The sequence below is a fragment of the Gadus macrocephalus genome, chromosome 12 (assembly GCF_031168955.1).
Source record: "Gadus macrocephalus chromosome 12, ASM3116895v1".
NCBI classification, from domain to species: Eukaryota; Metazoa; Chordata; class Actinopteri; order Gadiformes; family Gadidae; genus Gadus; species Gadus macrocephalus.
In genome coordinates this window covers 10,807,663-10,832,994 of record NC_082393.1, presented here as the reverse complement: position 1 = coordinate 10,832,994, position 25,332 = coordinate 10,807,663, and the positions used below count along the sequence as shown (strand labels likewise).

At 43.2% G+C, this 25,332-nt stretch overlaps 1 protein-coding gene across 3 annotated transcripts in view; it reads left to right on the top strand.

The window, feature by feature from the left end:
• kdr (kinase insert domain receptor (a type III receptor tyrosine kinase)) overlaps window positions 1-24,286 on the top strand; it is a 44,294-nt gene extending 20,008 nt beyond the window's left edge. The window contains exons 3-30 of one of the 3 annotated variants that reach the window (XM_060066519.1): window positions 3,684-3,886; window positions 3,999-4,120; window positions 4,369-4,534; window positions 5,519-5,658; window positions 6,115-6,298; window positions 6,705-6,828; window positions 8,443-8,609; window positions 9,243-9,399; window positions 10,438-10,558; window positions 10,715-10,826; window positions 11,077-11,421; window positions 11,777-11,923; window positions 12,033-12,164; window positions 13,000-13,106; window positions 13,724-13,859; window positions 14,184-14,288; window positions 14,395-14,508; window positions 14,801-14,889; window positions 15,270-15,426; window positions 16,062-16,153; window positions 16,447-16,569; window positions 16,720-16,831; window positions 18,293-18,392; window positions 18,478-18,583; window positions 18,973-19,115; window positions 22,028-22,109; window positions 22,275-22,354; window positions 23,105-24,286. In XM_060066519.1, coding sequence (XP_059922502.1) covers window positions 3,684-3,886; window positions 3,999-4,120; window positions 4,369-4,534; window positions 5,519-5,658; window positions 6,115-6,298; window positions 6,705-6,828; window positions 8,443-8,609; window positions 9,243-9,399; window positions 10,438-10,558; window positions 10,715-10,826; window positions 11,077-11,421; window positions 11,777-11,923; window positions 12,033-12,164; window positions 13,000-13,106; window positions 13,724-13,859; window positions 14,184-14,288; window positions 14,395-14,508; window positions 14,801-14,889; window positions 15,270-15,426; window positions 16,062-16,153; window positions 16,447-16,569; window positions 16,720-16,831; window positions 18,293-18,392; window positions 18,478-18,583; window positions 18,973-19,115; window positions 22,028-22,109; window positions 22,275-22,354; window positions 23,105-23,321 — 3,883 coding nt within the window. In that variant the 3' untranslated portion in view covers window positions 23,322-24,286. Of the gene's footprint in view, window positions 1-3,683; window positions 3,887-3,998; window positions 4,121-4,365; window positions 4,535-5,518; window positions 5,659-6,114; window positions 6,299-6,704; window positions 6,829-8,442; window positions 8,610-9,242; window positions 9,400-10,437; window positions 10,559-10,714; window positions 10,827-11,076; window positions 11,422-11,776; window positions 11,924-12,032; window positions 12,165-12,999; window positions 13,107-13,723; window positions 13,860-14,183; window positions 14,289-14,394; window positions 14,509-14,800; window positions 14,890-15,269; window positions 15,427-16,061; window positions 16,154-16,446; window positions 16,570-16,719; window positions 16,832-18,292; window positions 18,393-18,477; window positions 18,584-18,972; window positions 19,116-22,027; window positions 22,110-22,274; window positions 22,355-23,104 lie in introns of those variants that run through there. The other 2 variants (XM_060066518.1, XM_060066520.1) reach the window with 2 other exon arrangements.
• Window positions 24,287-25,332: the final 1,046 nt, after the last annotated feature.

Below are 25,332 nucleotides of genomic sequence, written 5' to 3'. Positions count from 1 at the left end.
GGGTAGACAAGTCACCGGACTACTACCCATGCAAGTGAACGGAGCGTTCCACGGCATTGAGAAGACCCGTGTAATAAAGGCCTATAATATTTCTGTTTATGGCATAGATTTCTCCTCAGATTAGGCCAATAAACCAATGGTAAAATAAAAATAAAAACGCTCGATCAAAGGCCCGGCCCGAGTATAGTGGTGGGAAATATCGGCCCGACCCGGCCCGCGTCGGGCTCGAGCTCGGGCTGAGAATCTAAACACTGACTGGAACTACTTAGCAGCTGTCTGTAGGGCTATATCAGGAGTTAATGCACGCACTGCAGCCAATCAGAATACGAGTATTCCCCCAGACCTTGGTCGAAACAGTATTATTCACGAGTTATAATCAACCCCTACACATCAATATTAATGATAACCCTGTGGAAATTGCAATAAGTGAGAGATACAATTTCGCACGTTGAGCACACAGTTGTGTGACTCGTTTATTTAGTAAGAGAGAAACAGGAAATCAAAACGTGCTGCAAGTAAACAAATCCCGCATGGGCTCTGACGTCATGAGACGCTCGTAATCCTTAAAGGGACAGCGATCCCTGAACCACCAAGACAGTAAACGACATGCCTAACACAATTGAAAGAACAACACATAACAAAATACTGTAGGTGAATTATGTTACACTCACTACAACCCATTAAATACGGTATGATTTCTAGATGTCATGGCAACGTCCGCTCGCGACACTGGACTTGCAAGGCATCGACGCAGACGTTCATTCACATAGCCAAAAACAAGAGAATAGATGGCTAGATAAAATAAACATCAAGACATACAATTCTAAAAAGAACAGATGAAGCAGCTACCCTTTTTTCCTTCGCGGTTTGCCTACAGAGCAGCGCACCTGCATTCAATATATCCGTGTATTGTCACAATTTCTCAGTATCAAAGGTGAAAGTAGAAACGGGTGGCCAAAAGCTGTCATATTGTTAGTTATCACAGACAAATTTAAGTTGAAACGGGTGTCCAAAAGCTGTCATTTGTTAGTTATCACAGACAATTTTCAACAATGAATGATCTGTACGGAGCTCCATAAGGGACATTTGGGAGAACGCTCCGGGACAGAACCTTAGTTTGGAAGTCGTGCTTATAGTGACACGACAAATAGCCTACTTCCAATTGAAATACAAAATTTAGAAAATAGGCCTACGTGTCCCTGATCACGTTTCAATAGATGAAATAACGTGACAGTGTCGCGTATTTTCGTGAGACCTGGGCCCCGTTTCCCGAAAGCATCTTTAGCCTGAGTGGATCGCAGAGTGGGTCGTACGAGCATCGTGCAGTTTTCACACCGTTTCCCGAAAGCATCTTTGGTAACGAACGTCTTGAAAACGCTCGTAGCTAACGAGTGCTCCAGGGTACTCGTAGGACGCTAAGAGCCTCGTTAGTCTACTATAGCCTCAGTGGCGTAACCAGCGGACATTCCTAGTATTGGATGCGTTTTATTATAACACATTGGTAATGGTGTATCACGTGCGTCTGAGCCTAATGTGGGCCATTATGTTCTTAGTTTGAGAGACAGTCCAGGAAATGTTTGAGCAGGCAGCGCACTTAAAATGTGTGAGAGAAAGTGGGGGGGATTTGTGCAGACTGACATAGGCTACTCAATAATAATGTAAAAAAATAAATAATAAGAAAATTATTAATTCTAAAAATATAAAAAAAAATGCAAAGGAGCAGGCAAAAGGCTGGGATATGGTGGGGATTGGTCACGTTGACGGGAATGTTTAGTGACATGTGGGAGGGTGGAGGGGGTTAAAAAAAAGTCTCAATCACTCTTCGACGTGCATGAAAACCAGCCGCGTAGTTATGAGGGAGGCCGTCCTCACAGCGATCTTCCTCGTCGTCATCGTCCTCAATGTCCTCCGGTTCAACCAAAGCTACCCCAGCCTTAGCTGCAATGTTGTGCAACATAGCTGTCACACTTATCACAGCGCATGACTTGGCCGGCGAAAACTGGAGCCCTCCGCTGGACTTGTGAAGGCATCGAAAGCGCAACTTCCACCTCCCGATCGTGCGCTCAGGATTAGGACTGATATATATGTCGGCCTAGGCTTAATCAATTGTGTTTTAATATCTTTAGCATTCATATTATTGCAATCTATTCTTTTCGTAGGCTACTCTGCGGTTGGCCTGGATGGGGTGATATTTTAACCCTTTTTAACCCCATTTTCCTCCGACATTCCTGCGTCATAGCCCGTTTCGGCACCATGTCAGTGGACAGGTACAATCCTACGATCGTCGTGAGTGCAGCGAATGCGTGTTCACGTTAAGAGGAGTTTCGGGAAACGCTCCAAAGAAATTATCGCTGGTTCGAAAGATCCATCGGGAGAATGATCTTACGAGCGAAGATCCATCGATATCGGGAAACGGGGCCCAGGTTTCTAGCGTGTGCATGGGTTGAATTGCATGTGTCTCACGCTGAATGCATGAGACATGAGAGCCCTGTGCTTACATGACACAAACCAGCACCGCAAACGTTCTCTCCCGCTTGAGATTACGTCTTTCTTTATAGGTACATGGGTCTGATGCGCCGATTTCCCATGCTGATATTTCCGGAGATTCTCGGGCATCTTCGACCATTTGGCTATAGATTGTCTCATTACACGCTAAATAATATAATTATAGCCTAATTATATATATAGCCTATATATATATAAAGGCAATATATATAATTAGGCAATATATATATATATAGCATTTGTGGTTTTGGCATAAACATAACTAGGGTGCACTGTACAATCTGAGAACACCCTTTCTGAAGCCTCTCTCTCGCTCTCTCTCTCTGTCCCTCCCTCTCTCTCTTTCTCTCTCTCTCGTACCGTTTTGTGGAGCACGTTAATTGTCTGAGAACACTCCCATTCAGAATGCATTGGTTTACATTTCGTTCTGTGTAGCACGAAAAAAGTCGGACTATCGTGCTCTGGAACACGCTTCAATAGATTGACGTTCGTGCGCATGAGCACGAAATCGCGTGATACCGGGTTGGTGTCTACAACTTCACTGAAGTTGTGCAACTTCACTGAAGTTGTAGAAGAAAACACTATTCCATGTGTGAATTAAGTCATATTATAGGCCATAAACTGCCATTTGAAGTTGGAAAATTCATGTGCATGCATCTGTCTAATCGGAGACTGCAAATGCGCTGTCAAAATATCAACTTGTCAGGTTCAAATGCGCTCATGGATCTTAAAGGTGATGGGAAATGGCATCTCGTAATTATAACATAAAGATCTCGTAATTATGAGCTAATTATCTTGTAATTATGAAAGAAATAATGATCGCGTCATTATCAGATAAGCATCTCGTAATTATGACAAAGATCTCGTAATTATGAGATATTTTCTCATAATTATGAGATATTTATGTCATAATTACGAGATAACATGATTCCTTTTTTTTGTGATGTGATTGCAATGCACCACCATTATTATGTCACAAAAACTCATCAGAATCATGTATGCAACTGACTTACATTTTAGAGTGTACGTTGTGTGTGTGTGTGTGTGTGTGTGTGTGTGTGTGTGTGTGTGTGTGTGTGTGTGTGTGTGTGTGTGTGTGTGTGTGTGTGTGTGTGAGAGTTTGTGTGTTTGTGTGCGGTTGTATTTACGCCATTTGATTATCTGTTCTTGCCTCACAGAGGTCACCAGAACCTAAAGTGGACCACCCCTTTAACAAGCAGTCAAATCTCCGTTGTGGACTGTAGTGGGTCAGGGCTATTCTGCTCCACACTGGTGATCACTAGTGCAACTGCCAACGAGACCGGACTGTACCGATGCTTCTTCAAAGACCTGAAGGTGGAGGACGATAAAACCTCAGCATCTGTTTATGTCTTTGTTCATGGTACGACTTCTTTCAACCAGCAAGTGGGGATTAGGGGTAACTACTGCTAAATGTTTTCAACACTGTTTCTGCTATAAATTGTAATACATGTTTCTGCGTTTTTTGGTTCTAGATTACAAAGTGCCCTTTGTGCTGTCTGAGAAGGAGTATGAAGTAGTGTTCATCCGCCAGGGACAGCCGGTGGTCATCCCATGCCGTGGTTCAGTGGAGGATCTTAACGTAACGCTCCATACTGTAAGAGACAATGACTTTTGAATAACCTGCTTATAATTATGTTTCTGGGTCAACGCCCTGCCTACCTCGAGCCATCCTTGAGCTGCCTATATATTTGTATATAAAGTGTCTAATTTTATGAGTCAATCATACTATTTGGTGAGGTCGTATTTGAGATACATCAGTGCAACTAATGAACCGGACATGACAAGTGACAGAGATTTCATTGTAGGATGCTTATGTGTGTTTCTTAAACCGTTCATCAGAAGTTTCCACCAAAGGAGTATAATGCCAATGGGAAGGATTCTGTGTGGGAGGCCCGGACTGGCTTCACCATCCCTAGTCAACTGATCAGATTCGCTGGAGTGGTTTTTTGTCAAACTAAGCTTGCCAACCAGACATTCAAGTCGCCATACTACATCGTAGCCGTCGTTGGTAAGATAAAAAAGTAAACCATGGACTGTTCATGTATTTTCTAGGAGAATTCATAGAGATGCAAAGTTGGGGAGCTATATGTGAGGTGAGGGTATTGGTGCAAGATGTAAAAACCCTCATTGAGACCCTCATGTGACGAGTTTATTCCTAAAACTGACATGTATGCCATCCTTGATTCATCTTTACTACAAGCAGTTGTAAACTACCGAGAACAAATCCTGGTTCGTCAAAAAAAGGCCATGGAGCAAGACTTTGTACATAATCCTGAGCTGAGAATACCAGGGAACCTGGTATTTTTCCAGAATTACTTGTTAAAATCCTGAGCTCTCTGTATTGTATTTTCCATAAACCACACAGCCTAACACAAACAACCAACTCAAGGTTTTCAACAAAACCTATTATATACACAGTAATGGTGAAATATTTCCCTCCAAGTAAGTGATCTGAAGTATGTAGTTATACTCTTTACCATCTTATCTCTTTTGGATAAAGAACTTAGGATCCAATGTAGCCATCAGGCAAGTCTAGAACTCGTACTTATCTACTGCTGCACTTAATATATAACGTATTATATATTATTTCTGCACATATACAACAAACGTTTTAAAAAAGAAATCAAGGTTGCTGTTATTTGTATTAACGAATACAATTACTTTTATATAATTGTTTACATTGATATATTTGTGTTTTATTGTTCTGCTGCCTTCACAACCACGTCTATGCCTAACCCCAAACTGCTGTCACTTACAGTCTCTGATTACTGGTTCATTAATAACTAATAACTTAAAATACCATTCAGTTTTAGTTAATCTCAGGCAGTAAGTACAACTTTGGTGACCAAAGAAATGACACCTCATGAATGAATAAAGTTTGGCTAAGCAATGAGGAATATAACCATCATATGAGGTGGGAACAAGAGGCCATCACCTCCAAGCAATACTGCCAGCCATGGCCTTCCACTCAGCTCTCCCTCCCTTTCCCCAGGATACAAGATCCATGAGCTCATGCTGACCCCTGCACACGTTCGGCTGTCTGTCGGGGAGCGGCTGGTACTCATCTGTACGGCCAGTACTGAGCTCAATGTGGGCATTGACTTTAACTGGACTCACTCGGGCCAGCGCCTGGTCAGTAGTACCTTCTTAACACTTGAACTCTACACACATGACCAAGACCCTTTTACCTTTTTGTAGCAGGGCACGGGTAGTAGGCCTACACTATACTAGTGAGGATAGGTCAACTATTCTGTGTCCTCGTATACAGGAGCAGACCCATAATTAGAGAGCGACACCTGTGATATTTCCTTCTGTGACACCTTAGTGAAAAGTGTCTGTTGCCTTCGATAAGCCTTCTTATATAATATAAGATAAACATACCAGAGATGTGATGTACCTCTTCCGTTTCATTCCTCGCTTGCAGCGTATTCCTCCTTAGGTTTATTTTGAAGCATGTCTATACATAAGACCAAATTTCAAAGTCAACCAGACTATCTGTGGGAACAGAGGATCTATCCAGTTCTTTTTTGTAAATGATGAATGATTTGTTCTTCATGGTATCTCAGTCATCTCATTCACCCCCCTCAGACCACAAAAAATGGCTCAGAGGATTTTCACAAAAAGGCCAATAAAGTCAGGCTGTGGAACTCTCTGGAACTGTCCAACACGCTCACCGTTGACAACGTGACGGTCGACCACACGGGGGAGTACACCTGCACAGCGTCAAGCGGTCAGATGGAAAAGAGTGCATCAGCCTTCCTCAAGGTTTACGGTAGGCCCTGTGCTAATCTAATGCCCAGACCAAGGGTACCCTGGAAATACACACATGCTATGAAAATACTTTGCAATCCTTTACTCAATGTGATCATAACAAAAGTGAAAAAATTGTTTGTTTATAATGCCAATGAAGTCCTCATGTGTTTTACTTCCTTGTGGTTTTCTGCGTCCTTAATTCTTGAAGGTCAATTCAGATTCAATATTCCTGGTGTTTTGTTATGGTCTAATCGACAGGGCTCTTAATTTACTTTTTTGTTGACCAAAGGCTTGTTCTCTTATTTTTCCAGAATTACTTGTTAAAATATACACAGATTGTATATGCGGTTGGGTGAATACATATTGTACTAAACACTTTGGTATGTGGTGCAGTTGACCGAGTGCTCTGTTGGTCTATATTGTAGAAAAACCGTTCATTGAGTTGAAGGACCCTCGTGCAAATTTGATAGAGCTGACCGTTGGCGACCACACCGCAGAGCCCCTCGTTCCCTTCAAGTACGAGGCCTACCCTGAGCCCTCCATCCAGTGGTACGGTGACCGCTGCATCAAAGCACAACAAATACATTAAACAAACAAATATACATCCCTAAAATCATTGAAAATATAATTAAACAGACTGAAATGACAATATTTTGTGATTCTTTCCTTATCCATATGCCTTCCTTATCCAGGAAGGCAAGGCAACTTTATTTATGTAGCACTTTTCATACACGAGGTAGACTCAAAGTGCTTCACATATATACATTTTCATACAATAAAATTAAATAGTTGATAAGTAAAAGAAAACATAGGCAAAGGTAAAAACATGATAAAATAGATAGAAAATAAAGGCAAAGCATTTTTTGCAATACATTGCACTTTTAGAAAGTGCAATGTATTTAAGATCAGATCCTGTATCTCTCTGGTATCAGATCATATTTTTCTTGTATCAGAACAACAGTCTCTCTGGTATCAGATACTTACATTCACAGTGTTTATTCAGTGATTTAGCAGAAAGCTAAAGCAAACTTAAAAGTCTTCAGTCTTGTTTTAAAAGTGGTAAGGGTTGGGGCAAGTCTTAAATCCTCAGGGATTTTATTCCAGCTATTTGTTGCATATTAACTACATCCTGCTTTCCCATGTTTCGTGTTCACTTTTGGGATAATTAACAGATTGGCCTCAGAAGATCTAGAAGGCATATATATTGGAAGCATATCAGTTACATATTTTGGCCCTAAACCAGGGATTTATAGGTTATGACATACAGGGAGCCAATGTAATGATTTAAGAAATGTTTTCATATGTTGGTCTTTGTTAGAACTCTAGCACTAGCATTCTGAACAGGCTGTATTGGCCTTAGAGTTTTTTTTGGGAGACCTGTGAGGAGACCATTTGCGGTAATCAAGCTTATTAGTGATAAAGGTATGTACATGTACGTGTATGTAAGTTTTTGGTCTTAGTCTTCGGTGGACATGAACTCACTAGATCTTGCTACGTTTTTAAGGTGATAATATGCAGATGTTGTAACTGATTTAATGTGACTGTCGAAATGTAAATGTGAATCCATGATAATCCCTAGATTTCTGGCTTTGATTGAGGCTTTCAGGGACAGAGGGAAAGTGTTGGGTTACTTCAAGCCTTTCATTTTTAGCAGCAAATACAATTATCTTGGTTTTGTCCTCATTTACTTGAAGAAAATTTCGGCACATACAGTCTTTGACTTATTCAATTATTCAGCGTGTGAAATCAAATCCTGATTGGAAGGTGTCATAGCAACCAGTTGATGACAGGAAGTGATTAAGTTGCTGGAGGACAACTTTCTCAATGATTTTACTTATGAAGGGAGAATTGATATTGGTCTGTAGTTGTTAATAATAGAGGCATCTAGGCTCCGCTTTTTTAAAAGGGGTTTAACAACTGCAGTTTTCAAGGCTTTTTCGGAATTTGCCTGATTAGAGAGAGTTGTTAACTATTTGCAATATGTCTATTGCTAGGCAGTCAAAACCATTCTTAAAGAGGTTGGTATGTAAAGTATCAAGGCAAAAGGAGATTGGCTTTAGTTGTGCTACTGTTTCCACAAGAGTAAAGGAAATTACATTTTAGATAAATTGCACTGATTTTCTCGTGTTGAACCACACCCCACGCCTCTTTCTGTCTGTTCAGGTATAAGGATGGCCTGCCAATTAAGGTCGATTACAGGGTCATGCCGAAGAACGGGAGCCTGGTGATCCACGGGGTCTTGGAGAAGGATGCAGGGAACTACACCGTGGTGCTGACCAACAACCTCACCAATGACAAAGAGAGCCACACATTTCAGCTCATTGTCAATGGCATGTACTCTACTAATCGAGTCCAATTGACTCTTTTCATAGGGGCAGGGGTCAATCATCATGAGCGACAGTAATATGGCTGAATGACATATCACGATATAACTTTGGTCGATATCGATAACCATTGATAATTGTAATGACCTAAAATGACTAGGAATTACCATGCTGGATTTAAACACTGCTGTTTAACACTTAATATGACCTTCAACATTGATAAATACTCCAATTTCGATAAATGAAATACCCTCATATATTGTTAATAAGTATGAAACCGGGTTTGTGTAACAAACCCACTTGCTAGATTCGGTGGTCCAGTCTCTTATCGATACATAAACATGTTTTATATTGATATTGATCAAAAGTCTATTACGATACAATGATTTATTGTTTTATAGCCCAGGCCTAGCGACACCTGTGTTTATTCTATGATGATTCCTGTTTTTAAATGGTTTTTGAAGAGCATGACTCAGATCAATGGCATTAGATAAAGTCTGTTGCTATAGAATAGGCTCGAAAGGAGACAGAACAATTTCGAAAGGTTTTTCATATGGATCTTTTTAGACCGGCCAAACATTCCAGTCTTTAACTGTGAACTTTGCCCAGTATGTTAATGCTCCTCGCATTGTTGTACAGTGCCACCACACATCATCGAGAAAGAGGTTGCGGTGGACACGGACGTGTATACATACGGCAGCAGGGCCACCCTCAGGTGCACCGCCCGGGGATTCCCCATCCCCTCACACATCCAGTGGGAGTGGATGTCCCGGGAAGACTGCCCACAGGCCTTTCAGTGAGCCACACACACACACGCAGAGAGAGAGAGAGAGAGAGAGAGAGAGAGAGAGAGAGAGAGAGAGAGAGAGAGAGAGAGAGAGAGAGAGAGAGAGAGAGAGAGAGAGAGACCCCTTCCACCCTCCATTGTCAACACAGTGTTATTTTAGACCTGGAACAGCAGATTTCATGATGGTGATAGAAACGACAGGTAAGGAGACAATGAGAGTGAACTGTGGCCCGATGAAGATTGACAGATTTGATTCATTCTTCTTACAATGGGCCCTTTTGAATAACCTCCTTTATTCAGACTTGTTGAAACCGAAACATATATTTAGTAAACGCATTCTCACTTATAATCACAATTGCCGTCATTCTATCGTCTTGCTGTTTAGAGACAGTGACGATAACCATTAGCTGTTAGCTATTTGTTGTGCCTGGATTGCAGCACATGAGAACTTGAGGGGGGGGGGTAAACATTAATTACATAAAGGTTTCCTCCCAGGTAAAGTGCTGTGAGAAGAAGCTATGGTGATGGAAGCAGGCAGGACATTGTAGTGACTCCAGACCAGAAAGGAGCTTATCTTAAGCATGCACATCACTTCCTACACCTTAACACTGTGCTTCCTGTTGATCCTCTGGTGCTCTCATATCAAACCAGGCTTCTTCCTGTCAAGTCCACTTCTCTGCTCCGTGATTTCCTCTCCTCCCTTCTTATCAAATGCTCTTGTTTCACGTATTTTCTCTGTAGTGCATTTTAGAATTCGCTCCATCAGGCTTCTTTCTCCTATATTTGGTAGCAGATCTTATCACAGTCTCTATATTCATTGTTTAAAAGAGTTGATAAATAATAAAAAAATATATACAGAATACACAGTGTATTATGCCTCCTATAAAACTGTTGTTACAGGAGATGATTCATCTTTGATTAAATATAACATCTAAATGGTTAGACTTCAAAAAAAAATGGAGTAAAGAAAACATCTTTACTCCAAGTCTTAAAGAAAATATTGTGATTGGAGTTGCATTAGATCCTTTCCGGGTCCTTTTACAATAGGTCAGGGATGGCCGTATCAGAGGTCAACCTAGATGAGTGCACCAGCTGGAGGCATATCAGCAACGGCACAGAACACAACCCTATGGATGGAATCACCATCGACCCTGAACGTGATCATAAGGTACACCCCTATTCATTTCACCAGCAAGATACTACTGCCAGGCCACCATCTATTCCTAATTAATCAGTCGCCTAAACATTGGTTAGGGTCAAAGTTGTTGCTGTATTTCTCATTCAAATGACCTGCCACTTAATGAGTCTGCCTCTGTTCATGAAGAAAATCGTGAGTTCTTTGAAGATCAACAAAGCTGAGGTCCACGCTCTGTACAGATGCCTGGCTGCCAATAAAAAAGGACAAGATTCACGCGTAATCTTCTTCCATGTGACCCGTAAGAAGCCTTTTTCATGGTTCATGTTTCATGTGGCTGTCTGGCAACAAAATTGCCAGACAGCCAAACCAAAGCATTTTTCTGTTTAAATGGATGCATGTACAGCTAGAGAGTCAAAGGAACCCAATTACCACAGAAGAGTATGGAACATTTAAAAAATGGTTCCAGGAAACTCTTTCCATCAAACACTACTTTAGTTTGGTGGGATCCCTCAACGCTACTGTTGACGCTACATCTTATTCCTCCGCAGGTGGTCTGGAGCTAACCGTGTCTCCATCCAGTGAGCCCATAGAGGAGGAGCCGGTGGTTCTGAGGTGCAAGGCGGACAGGCTCATCTACAGGAACCTGGCCTGGTTCCGCTTGTCCGGCGCCTTTGACTCGGAGAGCACCACATCGGTCCAGCCGTGCCGCTCGCTGACCCTGGCCCAGCTTCCCCTCTCCCAGGCCGCTCTGTCATGCCTGCCGGGCGCCAAGCTCAGCCTGGAGCTGCCACTGGCCAGCGCGTCGCGGCATGACGAGGGCATGTACGTCTGCCAGGTGGAGAACATCAAAACACGGGAGAAGATCTGTCTGCTGCGCAGCCTGACTCTCAGAGGTACATGCTCGCCGCTCTTTCTGCTTAGTCTTTATTTATTTATTTTACTGGCTAAACGTCAAATACAGATTTTAAATTCACATATTCTTTGCTTCTTAAGGTTTAGTCCTCATGTTCCTTATCATGTTAGGAGTGTAATCTGTGAGGAATGCCATTGTCATCCATCTTTTGAGTTTTGAGTTTGATCTTTCCTGATCTGTTCGGGCAATAATTAAGCCTGTTAAGCACAGGTGGGTGAACCTACAGCACCTTAAACAAAGCATACTTGAGTGAAGAAACAAAGCTAATGTGCATTGGAAAAGTGTCAAGCAAAGAAATGCTTGACGTGAATTTGCATCTGCAACCTTGACTATAGCTCTGGAGCCTGCAAGGATTCTGAATAACATGACTGACCAGAAGGTAAACATGAGCAGCACGATGGTGTTCACGTGTAACGTCACGGGCACCCCTCACCCCAGCGTGGCTTGGACCAAGAACAACCACACCGTTCTGGAAGGTTCCGGTGAGAGCGGGACCAACAGGCTACATCCAAACCATTCAGCAATAAGGTGTCTGTATCTGCACCGTTCCCTCCGAATCCAGGCTAACATGCTGTTGCAAACTGTTTCCAGGAGTTATTCTGAGCGAACGGAACCAACGGTTGACCATCCAGCGTGTGAAGGAGGAGGACAGTGGTTTGTACACATGCACTGCGTGTAACAAGCGTTCCTGTGACTCCTCCCAGGCCTTCCTGACCACAGAAGGTAAACATTGCCTACATCACCTTCAAACGTTACTAAGCCGTGCGTACCGTAAATTGCTCTTCAGAAATGTCTAGCATTTCCTGCTGGGTAGTTTGGAAACAACAACATCGTCCTTTATTTTAACCTTCAACCCCTACGCTCTCTTCACATTGTCTCAAGGTTTTCCCCCTTTTTGCCCAAGCATTTTTAAATATCAAATTCTGTGTGTAAGAATAACCTCACTTGTTCCGGTAGGGGAAGTTGACCCCCGTTTAAAAAATCCTACAGGCAGTTTAGGAAAAAACATAACAATGAAGAGATTTCAGGACAATGGGAGAGGTCCCCCCCCCCCCCCCCCACCCCCCACTCCCTCTATACTGAACCCATGCCGGGACAAACAACAAATGGTCTCACTCCAATCAAGGTCTACGTGACCATAATGCCACTAGCCCGTCAGTACACACATCCCCTCCTGGGCCACTGACAGAATAATAAGCATAAACAGAGCATAAGAAGAAACAGGGAATGATTGGGATGAGTGAAAATGAGAGGGGTTGGGGACCATGGTGGGCCCAGATTGTTGTTATGACTAGATACACTTCCAGCCTAGACTTCTTCCTTCAGCCATGGTCACGTGCACACACATGCACACGCACATGCACACAGCAATTACAACCAACCTCTCCACACATCATTATTGTCAACAAATGCCAAAAGTATGGGAGTCATGTTAATGTTTTAACACTGTCCACTTTTGTTTCTAAAGTCTTAGTAGAATAGTCCATGGCTATGCAACCCAATACTGTGATGGCTTTGTTAATAAAGAGCGTACTTTCCCAATGGCTGTTGTTTTTAGGGGCAGAGGAGAAGACCAATGTGGAGCTGATTGTGCCTATTGGCTGTGTGGTCATTGCCATGTTTTTCTGGCTGCTGATAGTCTTCGTCATCCGAGGAAGAAAGAGGGTACAACTAATTGAGCAGAACAGCACATTTGTACATTCACTTACCTTCAGCTCTCTCTCTCACACACACAGACACAAACGCAAGCATGTACGGATGCATGCACACACACACACACTCCCTTTACTAGCACAACACTCAAGCAAGCAGACAAGACACAAAGCCAAAAGGACACATTCAGGCAATCAACAACATAGACACACTTACCAAAACATAGACCACTGTAACCGGTTGATTAAAACTAACAAGGCTGGCTCATGACGGCACCTCTGCTATTGTTTCCCTAAAACAACAGTCCGATCTCTCCTCCCACACACAGCCTTTCTAAACCTAACCCTCAGAAGAGGGTCAGGGTCATTAGCAAAGTCCTGTTTATTGTGTACAAACAATTACCAGAAATGACCAGTGATGACCTCTTTGGTTTGTGAATGTCCACTCTGTCAGCAACACACCAACACGCCAACTCATTCACTCACCGTCTCTCACTCACTCACTGTCTACCTTCCTGTCTGTCTGTCTGTCTGTCTGACTGACTGACTGACTGACTGACACTGACTGACTGACTGGCTGACTGACTAAATGACACTCTCTCACCCTCCCACTCTCTGTCTCTCTCTCAGCCTACCGGTGAGGACGTGAAGACGGGCTACCTGTCTATGATCTTGGACTCTGAGGACATGCCAGTGGATGAGCAGTGTGAGCGGCTCACGTATGATGCCAACAAGTGGGAGTTTCCCCAGGACAGGCTGAAACTAGGTGACCCACAATCAAGACCATGTCACGCATAACCAGTGTTAAGCATAGGGGCAGGATAATGGAGCAAACCTCAATGTTCGCAGTCAAGCAACCTTACCTGAACCTTACCTTCTCATTAATGATATCTCGTAGAAAGAGATCACTGGAAGACCATATGGAAAAATGGGTTGTGTAAATGACTAACATTTCATCCATACATTTATGTTTGCTATGCATTTAATCGCTTCATCCATTGGGAGTTACCATTAACACCGATCCATTCACGCTGCTGCATAAAAGCTAAGCCAAGCTATTTTGAATGACTTCATATTATTTGTTACAAAGGCGATCCTTTGGGACGAGGTGCGTTTGGTCAGGTGGTGGAGGCCGCTGCTTTTGGCATCGAGAAAAACACCACGTGTACAACTGTTGCTGTCAAAATGCTGAAAGGTACAAATAAACAGGGTAGAGAGAAACCCTAACTGTTTCATTGAAAACAAAGTGGCAATGACAAATGTAGAGGCGATAAAGGAAAATACTCTTTGGTGTGCTACAGAAGGGGCCACATCGAGTGAGTACCGGGCGCTGATGTCCGAGCTGAAGATCCTCATACACATCGGTCACCATCTGAATGTGGTCAACCTTCTGGGAGCCTGCACCAAGCCGGGGGGTGAGTCCTCATAGCAACCGTACTACTAGAAAACATTGCCTCCTCCAAGTATCTTCATTGTGACATTCTTCTGGTATGCACCAATGAGGAAGGACATCATACGGCCCCTTTATTAGTACCGCTACTTGTTCATTGGTTATCATGATTGGTTATTATCTGCTTGTCGTCAAATTAGACATATGTTTTAAACACCTGAGAAATAATATGTCTAGCTCTTTATGGTTGGTCTCCCCACAAAATGTCACATTAACTTTTTCTGAATGTTCTCTATTCTCTCCCTTTCTCTACTCAGGACCATTGATGGTGATTGTAGAGTATTGTAAAAACGGCAACCTTTCCAGCTACTTAAAGAGCAAGCGTGGAGAGTACAGTCCCTTCAAGGTAACCCTGCTGATGTCACCATGCATGCAACACTATGACCAAACACACACTCAAGAATTATGCTCCAGTTACAACACAGCAGAACAATTTCGTGCAAAAAAAAACAATTTCACAGAAAAAAACTATTCTTTAGAAACTATATATTATATTATATTATATTATATTATATTATATTATATTATATTATGTATATATAGTTTAGCAAGAATTGCCTTCATGTTTTTTAGATTGTCTAACTATCCTGTCAAAGGGTTTCTGGGGTGTTTACAGTCACATGTCCGTTGAATTTAGACCTGTGAAGCTTTGTCTGACTCACTCACTGTAATGACAAATTTACGTTGACCTGAAATGAGATGATTGCTCTGTCATAATGTTAACAGAGACAGAGGGTGGAAAATGCGAGGTGGGCACGTGCAGAGGAAGACGTGAATGAAGTGGACCTGGGTTTGGGGACTACCGCCCAGTTGGACATCTGTACCGGCACAGCTATCTGCACCCGATACGACGCCTTACCCATCGAACCGGAACTCAAAGGAGGCCAGTTACTCATTTAAAAACGTTCCTGTGGGTTAAAGCAGAGTGGCGGCTCAGATGTTATTTAAAGGAAAAACAAACCCTTCAACAACTTATTCTAGATGAAAAAGGATGAAGTGGTTAGTGGTGATATGGATTGAATGTAGAATAAGAAATATGGACTCTAAATCAAATCAAATGTGTTTATAGAGCACATTTAAAATCAGATAAAGTGCTGTAGTAATTGATGGAGTAGAAAGTGGCAATAAGAAATAAAAAAACAAAAGAAAATATTGAATCTGAAGAGGTTGAGGCACAACATAAAGACACAGGCTGATCAGTGAATATTTTTCAGCAAATTCAAATGATGGTGAATAGCCATTGAAGTCAAAGAACAAATAACACCAATATATTGTGATATATTGGGGATTTAGGAATGAGAAGGAATTTTGGTTGAGGAATGGTTTGCACATAGAATACTCAATGCTATTGTGTACATTAGTGCAAGTGGGTGCTACACACTGGTGGTGGTTAGTGAGGTCCCTCCTTCACTTTAAAGCGTCTTTGAGTGTCTAGAGAAGCGCCATATAAATGCAATCCATTATTATTATTATTATTATTATTATGTGTTGAATGAGAATGTTGTTCTGTTATCATAGAGAGCTCGGACTATGATCACTTGACCATGGAGGACCTGATCAGCTACAGCTTCCAGGTATCCAAGGGCATGGAGTTCCTGTCTTCTCGGAAGGTCAGCTCTACAAAACAATCCTGATAGAAGTACTTGTCTAAAATGCTGAAGCAACTGAAACCCAAGCTTGGAAAATCCTTTTTTTCTATAGTGAATGACAAATGTCAATGATCTACTGCATGACATTTTTAAAGTGTGTGTGTGTGTGTGTGTGTGTGTGTGTGTGTGTGTGTGTGTGTGTGTGTGTGTGTGTGTGTGTGTGGTGTGTGTGTGTGTGTGTGTTGTGTGTTTTGTGGATGGATGTGTGTGTGTGTGGGTGTGTGAGCATGTGTGTGCGTTTGTGTGCTCCACAGTGTATCCACAGAGACCTAGCGGCTAGGAACATCCTGCTCTCCGAGCACAACGTGGTGAAGATCTGTGACTTCGGTCTGGCCAGAGATGTCTACAAAGACCCTGACTATGTCCGCAAGGGAGATGTGAGTGAGGAATGAGCAGCAGACAGACCGTAGACTATCAATAAAGCTCTATCCAACTCTCCAACCATCTTGAAGATGATGATGTTGATGATGGTGGGGATGACTGTGTTGTATTTGAGCTTCAATGTAAACCGTGGCTGGTCTCCCCAGGCCCGCCTGCCCCTGAAGTGGATGGCTCCAGAGACCATCTTTGACCGGGTGTATACCACGCAGAGCGACGTCTGGTCCTTCGGGGTCCTGCTCTGGGAGATATTTTCACTGGGTGAGCCTGTGGTACAAGGCCGCCACTAACATGCTAATCTTGTTTAAACATAGTAAAAATTGTCATAAAAGGACCTTATATTCGCATAGAAGCATTTATTCTCCTCATCCTCATCCTCATCCGCTTATCCGGGGTCGGGTCGCGGGGGGAGCAGCTCAAGCAGGGGGCCCCAGACTTCCCTTTCCCGGGCCACATTGACCAGCTCTGACGGGGGGATCCCGAGGCGTTCCCAGGCCAGTGTTGAGATATAATCTCTCCACCTTGTCCTGGGTCTTCCCCGAGGTCTCCTCCCCACTGGACGTGCCTGAAACACCTCCCAAGGAAGGCGCCCAGTGGGCATCCTTACCAGATGCCCGAACCACCTCAGCTGACTCCTTTCTAAGTAAAGGAGCAGCGGCTCTAATCCGAGTTCCTCACGGATGGCTGAGCTTCTCACCCTATCCCTAAGGGAGACGCCAGCCACCCTTCTGAGAAAACTCATCTCGGCCGCTTGTACCCGCGATCTCGTCCTTTCGGTCATCACCCAGCCCTCATGACCATAGGTGAGGATAGGAACGAAGATCGACCGGTAGATCGAGAGCTTTGCCTTGCGGCTCAGCTCTCTTTTCGTTACAACGGTGCGGTAAAGCGAACGCAATACCGCCCCCGCTGCTCCGATTCTCCGGCCAATCTCACGCTCCATAGTACCCTCACTCGCGAACAAGACCCCGAGGTACTTGAACTCCTTCACTTGGGCTAAGGACTCATTTCCTACCCGGAGTAAGCAATCCACCGGTTTCCTGCTAAGAGTCATGGCCTCAGATTTAGCGGTGCTGATCCTCATCCCAGCCGATTCACACTCGGCCGCCAGCCGATCCAGTGAGTGCTGAAGGTCACAGGCCGATGATCCAATGAGGACCACATCATCTGCAAAAAGCAGTGACGAGATCCTCAGACCACCGAACTGCAACCCCTCCCCACCACGACTACGCCTCGATATCCTGTCCATGTATATCACAAACAGGATTGGTGACAAGGCGCAGCCCTGGCGGAGACCAGCACCCACTGAGAACGAAACTGACTGGCTGCCGAGAACACAAACACAGCTCTCGCTTTGGGAGTACAAAGATTGGATGGCCCTGAGGATAGACCCCCTTACCCCATACTCCCGCAGCACCTCCCACAGTTTCTCCCGGGGGACCCGGTCATACGCCTTCTCCAGATCCACAAAACACATGTAGACCGGATGGGCATACTCCCAGGCCCCCTCCAGGATCCTTGCGAGAGAAGCATTTATTACTATGCTTTATTGAAATTTGATGTTTCCACAGCGTTATTTAACATAGATATTTGTGGTTCTCCCTGTTGATCTACTCTACTCCTCCCTGCTCTGCTCTTCTTCTCTGCTCTACTCTACTATACTCTCCTTTCCTTTCCTCTGCTCTCCTCTCCTCTAAAGTAACCCTGTGCCTTGGCCTACAGGAGCATCTCCATATCCAGGCGTTTGCATTGATGAGTCCTTCTGCAGGAGGCTGAAGGAGGGGACCAGGATGAGAGCTCCAGACTATGCCACAACTGAGATGTGAGCCCAGATTTCATATGAATCATATGGTGATTAGATATGTGCTAGATACATGTTAAAATGTATTTTTATGTTATCCTCTAAGATACCAGACCATGTTGGACTGTTGGCTCAATTGTCCCACAGACAGACCAACTTTTTCTGAACTGGTGGAACATCTGGGGAACCTGCTACAGACCAGCGCTCAACAGGTTAGTGTCAATCAATATCACAAACGTATTGATATTGTGTTAATAGGCAGGTGGGTGAGTACGTACACACTCAAACAGGATTGTTTAAAACAATAGGATCCATTAAATATATATCCATGGAAGTGTGCTTGTGCTTGATGAACGTGTGTGTGTGTGTGTGTGTGTGTGTGTGTGTGTGTGTGTGTGTGTGTGTGTGTGTGTGTGTGTACATGGGTGCGTGTGTGTGTGTGCGTGCATGTGTTTGTGCATGCGCATCCATGCATGTGTGTGTGTGTGTGTGTGTGTGTGTGTGTGTGTGTGTGTGTGTGTGTGTGTGTGTGTGTGTGTGTGTGTGTGTATGCGCATGTGTGTGTGTATGCGCATGTGTGTGGGTGCTTGTGGGTGTGCAGGATGGGAAAGACTACATTCCCTTGACGGCAGATGAGGTGCAGGGATGCCCGGTGACTTCCAGCCCCAGGGGCCCCCAAGCCTTCCCTCTGAGTGGGGAGCATTTGGAGCCCCAGCCCCATTATGACAACGCACCCCAGATCTGGTAAGAACCACCCTCACGCTGAAGATAAAATAACTCACAGACCATCTCTTTGTTTTTCCATTGTCAATCAAATGTCTACTTTTTAATGTAGGCCTACCGTATTTCCGCACTATAAGGCGCACCGGAGTATAAACCACAGCAGCTAAATTGAATGATGTGTACATATATAAGCCGCACTGGACTATAAGCCGCAGGTCTTTTAATGTTTAATTACCATTAGGGCTGTCCCGAATGCCATTTTTCAGGCTTCGAATACTCGTTGGTTTTTCCGAGCGAATATTCGAATACTTGAATATTCGAAACACCATCAAAAACAACATTAATAATCCCTATACTCCCTGGAACCGATTTTTGACAGTATCTGCATATTTTGTGTAAGATTTAATAGCTTTTGAACGTTAATTAGTAGGCCTAAGTAGGTTGCAGTTCCTTTGTTTTTCCCCGTGAAAGCGAACAGCTGTTGTTCCGTTCCAAATCAGCTGTCCTCTGCCATCTCAGCCCTTACGGGATCTTTTCAATTCATCCTGGAACGTGCATCTTTTCAAAGAATTTGTACAATAAATCCATAACAAATATCGAATATTGATTGTCTCATGTGTCCATATTATATCCATTATATTGTCCGGGTATTCGCTGTACAGCGAACGTAAACAAACAACTAAGCTAAGGTTAGCATTTCGCTAAGTATTACTTTTCCTCCCGAGATCACGCTAATGTTGTGTTATAAAGTAAAGGGAAACAAGATATAACGCGAGTAACGCGTTTGGTGTGGCCGTACCACACCACACGCGTTACTCGCGTTGGATAACGCGTGTAGCGTGCCTAACTTGACGCTTGATCATTGTGTGTCACAAAAATGGTTCAACGCGCCCAACGCGCCTGTGGCTGCGCTGGAGTCCGAGGTAGGAAACCCAAACGCCGCCGTGTTTGGGTGCATGATAGAGCTTAGATCGGGTTAGATTAAATAATCTCGGATATAAATAACAATAATTAAATAACTTCACATGGTGTGTCTGGTGTGTTTCCAGCATTCGTAGTGTTGATCAGCAGAGATATAGTCCGCCAAGACGTTGAGGTTGCTTAGCAACCGGAGACGCTGTCCATGCAAGTGAATGGAGCGTTCCCTCTTCGTCATAACTATCAAACCAAACATCCTTCCCATTCACCGAGCGAACATTATGAAAGTAAAATGCACATTTCTCGCTAAAAATGTTTACATAAACGCATTTAATGGCGTAACTATGTTACTTTTTCTAACTATGTTAGCGTCACTACTCTCTGCCAGTGACGTCGGGTCATGCTCCATGCTGATTGGCTATCGCGGCTAAGCGTCACATGTTGGAGCGTTGAAAGTTCAATTTTTGAACTCCGGGCGTTGGTGCGTTGGGCGCGTTACTGCGTTGACGTGCGTAATTACGTGCGTCTGCCGCGTCTAACGCCCCTAACGCGACGCTTCAACGCATGTAACGCGTCTACGCGCCTATACCAATGGTTCCCTATGCAAAAATGCAGATTTTCAACGCCCCTAATGCGAGTAATGCGGTTGGTGTGGCCGTACCTTTATAGTTTGCCTCCCTCGCTCTGGTAACGTCACGTACGTGAAAAAAAACAACGAAGCTCCTAATACTGATTTAAAGGACAATTCTGGTATTTTGATCATTGAGCCCCCTTTCTGGTTTGTTTAGGATGAAATAGAGTGGGTGACACCGAAATTTGAACTATTAGTCCTTTCTCGGGTATTTGGCTCATTTTTAATCGCTCCTGCCTGCTTCACAATGGTTGTCTGTGTGCATACACAAACCTGTCAACCCAGCAACCCTAAACGTTTGTTTTAAAAAATGTGCAAGTAACCGAGTGGTTAGTGGCATTCGTGAAGTTGAAAAAAAAAATATCGGCGCAATATATGGGTTCCATCCGTGTTAGTTGCTAATTGGAACTATTTCTTCAGATACCTCACAACCGCATATAAACTTCCGCACAAGGTCCCACTCTGTGCAGCACCTACTTTCGACTTCCGTCGGCATCTGCCTGCACTTCCGTCAGCATCTGCCTGCACTACCCACAGGCACACCACCAATTTCCCGTGATCCTGGGGACCGCTTCAGCAGGAGCTTCAGGCGCCTCCGTAGCCCTAGCCTCCATCTCACGTAGCTCCTCTTGGGTGAATTCTGGTTCAAAACGATATCCTCTGCCGTCAAACTCAAAATCGAGTGTGTCCTCCAGAAGCCACCTTTCATAATCCATTTTCAGTGATTTTCTATGTGATTTTCCCTAATCCGAGGTGCTCACGGTACAAGACTTCAAACCAACTAAAAACAGCCCACCTTTCCGGTTCGGCAGAGTAATATCAACGTGCAGTAATGAGTCTTCCAACTGAAATCAACTGGCGATAAATGTGCAATAAAACACGACAGAAACCATATATTGCGCTGATATTTTTTTTTAAACTTCACGAATGCCACTAACCACTCGGTTACTTGCACATTTTTGAAAACGAACGTTTAGGGTTGCTGGGTTGACAGGTTTGTGTATGCACACAGACAACCATTGTGAAGCAGGCAGGAGCGATTCAAAATGAGCCAAATACCCGAGAAAGGACTAATAGTTCAAATTTCGGTGTCACCCACTCTATTTCATCCTAAACAAACCAGAAAGGGGGCTCAATGTTCAAAATACCGGAATTGTCCTTTAAGCTTTGAATACTAAGTGGCCGTTTGCTGTAAAAATCAGAATCGAAAAATGGGAAAAAAAGGTGCAGTTTATAGTCCGAAAATTGCGGTAATTTTATTTTGGATAAATCCAGAATAAGATGTTTCAATGTCAAAATGAAAAATTGTATCATCGATATCCCTGTGTGTGTGTGTGTCATCATCTGGTTGTTCGATGTGTAAACTGGATCTACCTTCATGTAGGAGCCAACAGAGTGACAGGTGCAGCCGCCCTCTCAGTGTTAAAACCTTTGAGGATATCCCAGTGGAAAACAACAATGTCATGGTGAGTGTATCCCCCATCCTCCTACACCCACCCGACACACACACACGCACGCACACGCGCACACACACACACACACACACACACACACACACACACACAAATGCACACATGCAGATTCAAAAGTTGGCCCTGAGGTGTTAACTGTGTGTTTGGCTCTTCCTCCAGTTGGGGTGTCCAGTCAGGGGCTTCACTCCAGATGAGATCAAGAGTCTGGATCACCAGCTGCCCAGAACACCCAATCTCAAGTAAGTACCGACACCCACCACATTTTCTTAAAGCTGTTGTAGGTAAGATTCAAGAGTTGTGAGAGCTCACTCCATCCATCTCTCCACCATTCAAGTGTTAATCATGGTAGAGATGCCCTGAGTAGTCAGAAATTTGCTTAGAGAGATCTGTTATCTCAATTGCTCATACAGAGGCAGGCTCAGCGAACTATAGTGATATTCTAACAGAGCATTTCATCCCTGATGATGGATGGCTAATTCATTTCTACCAAATTGCCCTCAATAATAGCTCTTTAAGGAGAAATATTATACCACCAGTGTGAGTGTGATTAGCCTTACAAGCCGTTTCGAGAATCTGTCCCATATGACATCACTAGTGGGCGTGTCCACCTAGATCTGTGCTGGATAGATGAGCAACGTTTACTTCAGTCCACTGGGTAGGCTGGTAGACTGATCTATCCAGCACAGATCTAGGTGGACACGCCCACTAGTGATGTCATATTGGGCAGATTTTCGAAACGGCTTGTAAGATTAATCATACTCACATCTGGTGGTATAATACGTCTACTTTAATTCTTACCTACAACCCCTTTTATTGTTTCACTTCCATTCATCCATCTATCATCTATCGTTCCATCTGTCCGCCATGCATCTACCATCCATCCAGGGATACACATGTGTTTGATTCTGCAGCTACAGTTTATGTATACACTGTTACAGGCTTTCATGAGTTGATGAACTGTCCCCTCGTCCGCCTTGGTTTTTTCCCAGCCAACTGCTACGCTGTAAAAGCAAGGAGTCTGTGGCCTCAGAAGCATCCAATCAGACGAGTGGATACCAGTCAGGCTACCACTCCGACGACACGGACACGCCCATATATGCCAACGAGGATGTGATCATGAAGCACAGAATGCTGAAGAATCCTCCGTTGCCATCGAAAGCAGACAAGTTTAACGTTGATGTGCGCTATAGCACACCGCCGGTGTGACCGCACATTTTTACCGCTGTCCCCTGTCGACCCGTGAAGTCTGCCCACTCCCTGCCCCAATTCTGCTGCCCTCCCAATGGAAAACCAATTTTGAAATATGGCAACATCACAGGCAATGGTCCTGATAGCAGTGATTCTATGGAAGCAAATCACTGCCATCATTTTTTGAATTTTAAAAGCCATTGTACACACTGATTGAATTCATAAAATTTGAATATTATACTTTGAAAACAAGGTCACCTGATTTATTTGTTTTGAATTCACCTTTGAATTTCAAACATGGCATTTTAAGTAAACCATTTTAAAAATCACAATGTCAAATAACAAAAATCAAATATTCTAAACAGCATATTCAAGTTGTCAATACGGACCAGAAAATTCAAGCCATAAGAATTTGAACTGCAGCAGCAGGGCAAATGCCTTATTTGAATTTCAAAGAGGTGAATTCAAAACAAATATAATCAGTTTTTCTTGTTTTCAATTTATAATATTTCAATGTCATGAATTAAATAGTGTTTACATGTCAATATATACAAAATGTAAAATTCTGACAATTATCGCAGTGATTTGCTTCCACATGATTCCATTTTACGTTCAACAAACCATTTTGAGGTATATCGTAATTCTGAGCCGATTTATTTGAACCACCATTAAAAAGGTAATCATGTTTACCCAGCCAAGCCTTGGCATTTGGGTAAGCCCATTTCCTGACAAGCAATCCACCCACACTTCCTCAATTGCAGGAAATAGCAACTAGATTTTGGTAACTGGCAGAAGTTATAATTATTACATATTATTTGGTCAGTTGTGAGTCTGTAGACTAAATCTTTCAAATTAATTTTTGTAACCTAATTCTGACCAATTTTCATTGAACAGCTCACTTTTTTCCATGAATTGCCATAGTTTGCATTGACCTGTAATAAATATTACTAGTTTTTATCAAATAAACACTCTTTTAGATTAGGCATCTTTTGGTCTTATCTGATGGTCCGCATTACTACATACCAATAGGAGTATGCTCATGTGTCCAATATGTAGCTGAAAAAGGATAGAAACAAAAGAAACGGCAGAAAAGGGGGAGAAACTTGGAATGTGAATAGCATGCCGATAATCAGTAACTAGAATTGCAATCCCTGAAGGTATTGCGGTGTGGATGCTGACGCTGAAATGCTCCGCTACACTGCTGAAGCTGAACGTTGAAGAATCATTACACTGAATCTAGGAAATCTGCTGAACATTTTGAAGGTAGAATGAAGTCTACAGAATGAAGTATGAATGAGTTGAATGGTTTTGAAGTCATACTGCTAACGTCTGCTGACGCTGAAATGCTACGCTACACTGCTGAAGCTGAACGTTGAAGAATCAATACAATGAATCTAGGAAATCTGCTGAACATTTTAAATGTAGAATGAAGTCTGTAGAATGAAGTATGAATGAGTTGAATGGTTTTGAAGTCATTCTGCTAATTTCTGCTGTCGCTAAAATGCTCCACTACACACTGCTGAAGCTGAACGTTGAAGAATCATCACAATGAATGTAGGAAATCTGCTGAACATTTTGAAGGTAGAATGAAGTCTGTAGGATGAAGTATGAATGAGTTGAAGGGTTTTGAAGTCATACTGCTAATTTCTGCTGTCGCTAAAATGCTCCACTACACACTGCTGAAGCTGAACGTTGAAGAATCATCACAATGAATGTAGGAAATCTGCTGAACATTTTGAAGGTAGAATGAAGTCTGTAGGATGAAGTATGAGTGAGTTGAAGGGTTTTGAAGTCATGCTGATAACGTCTGCTGACGCTGAAATGCTCCGCTACACTGCTGAAGCTGAATGTTGAAGAATAATTACACTGAATCTAGGAAATCTGCTGAACATTTTGAAGGTAGAATGAAGTCTGTTGGTTGAGGTATGAATGAGTTGAATAGAGTTCCAAAAATTAAAAAAATGTGTGTGTGTATGTGTGTCTCTTTAAGAGAATGGCGGAGCCATTGTGTGTGTGTGTGTGTGTGTGT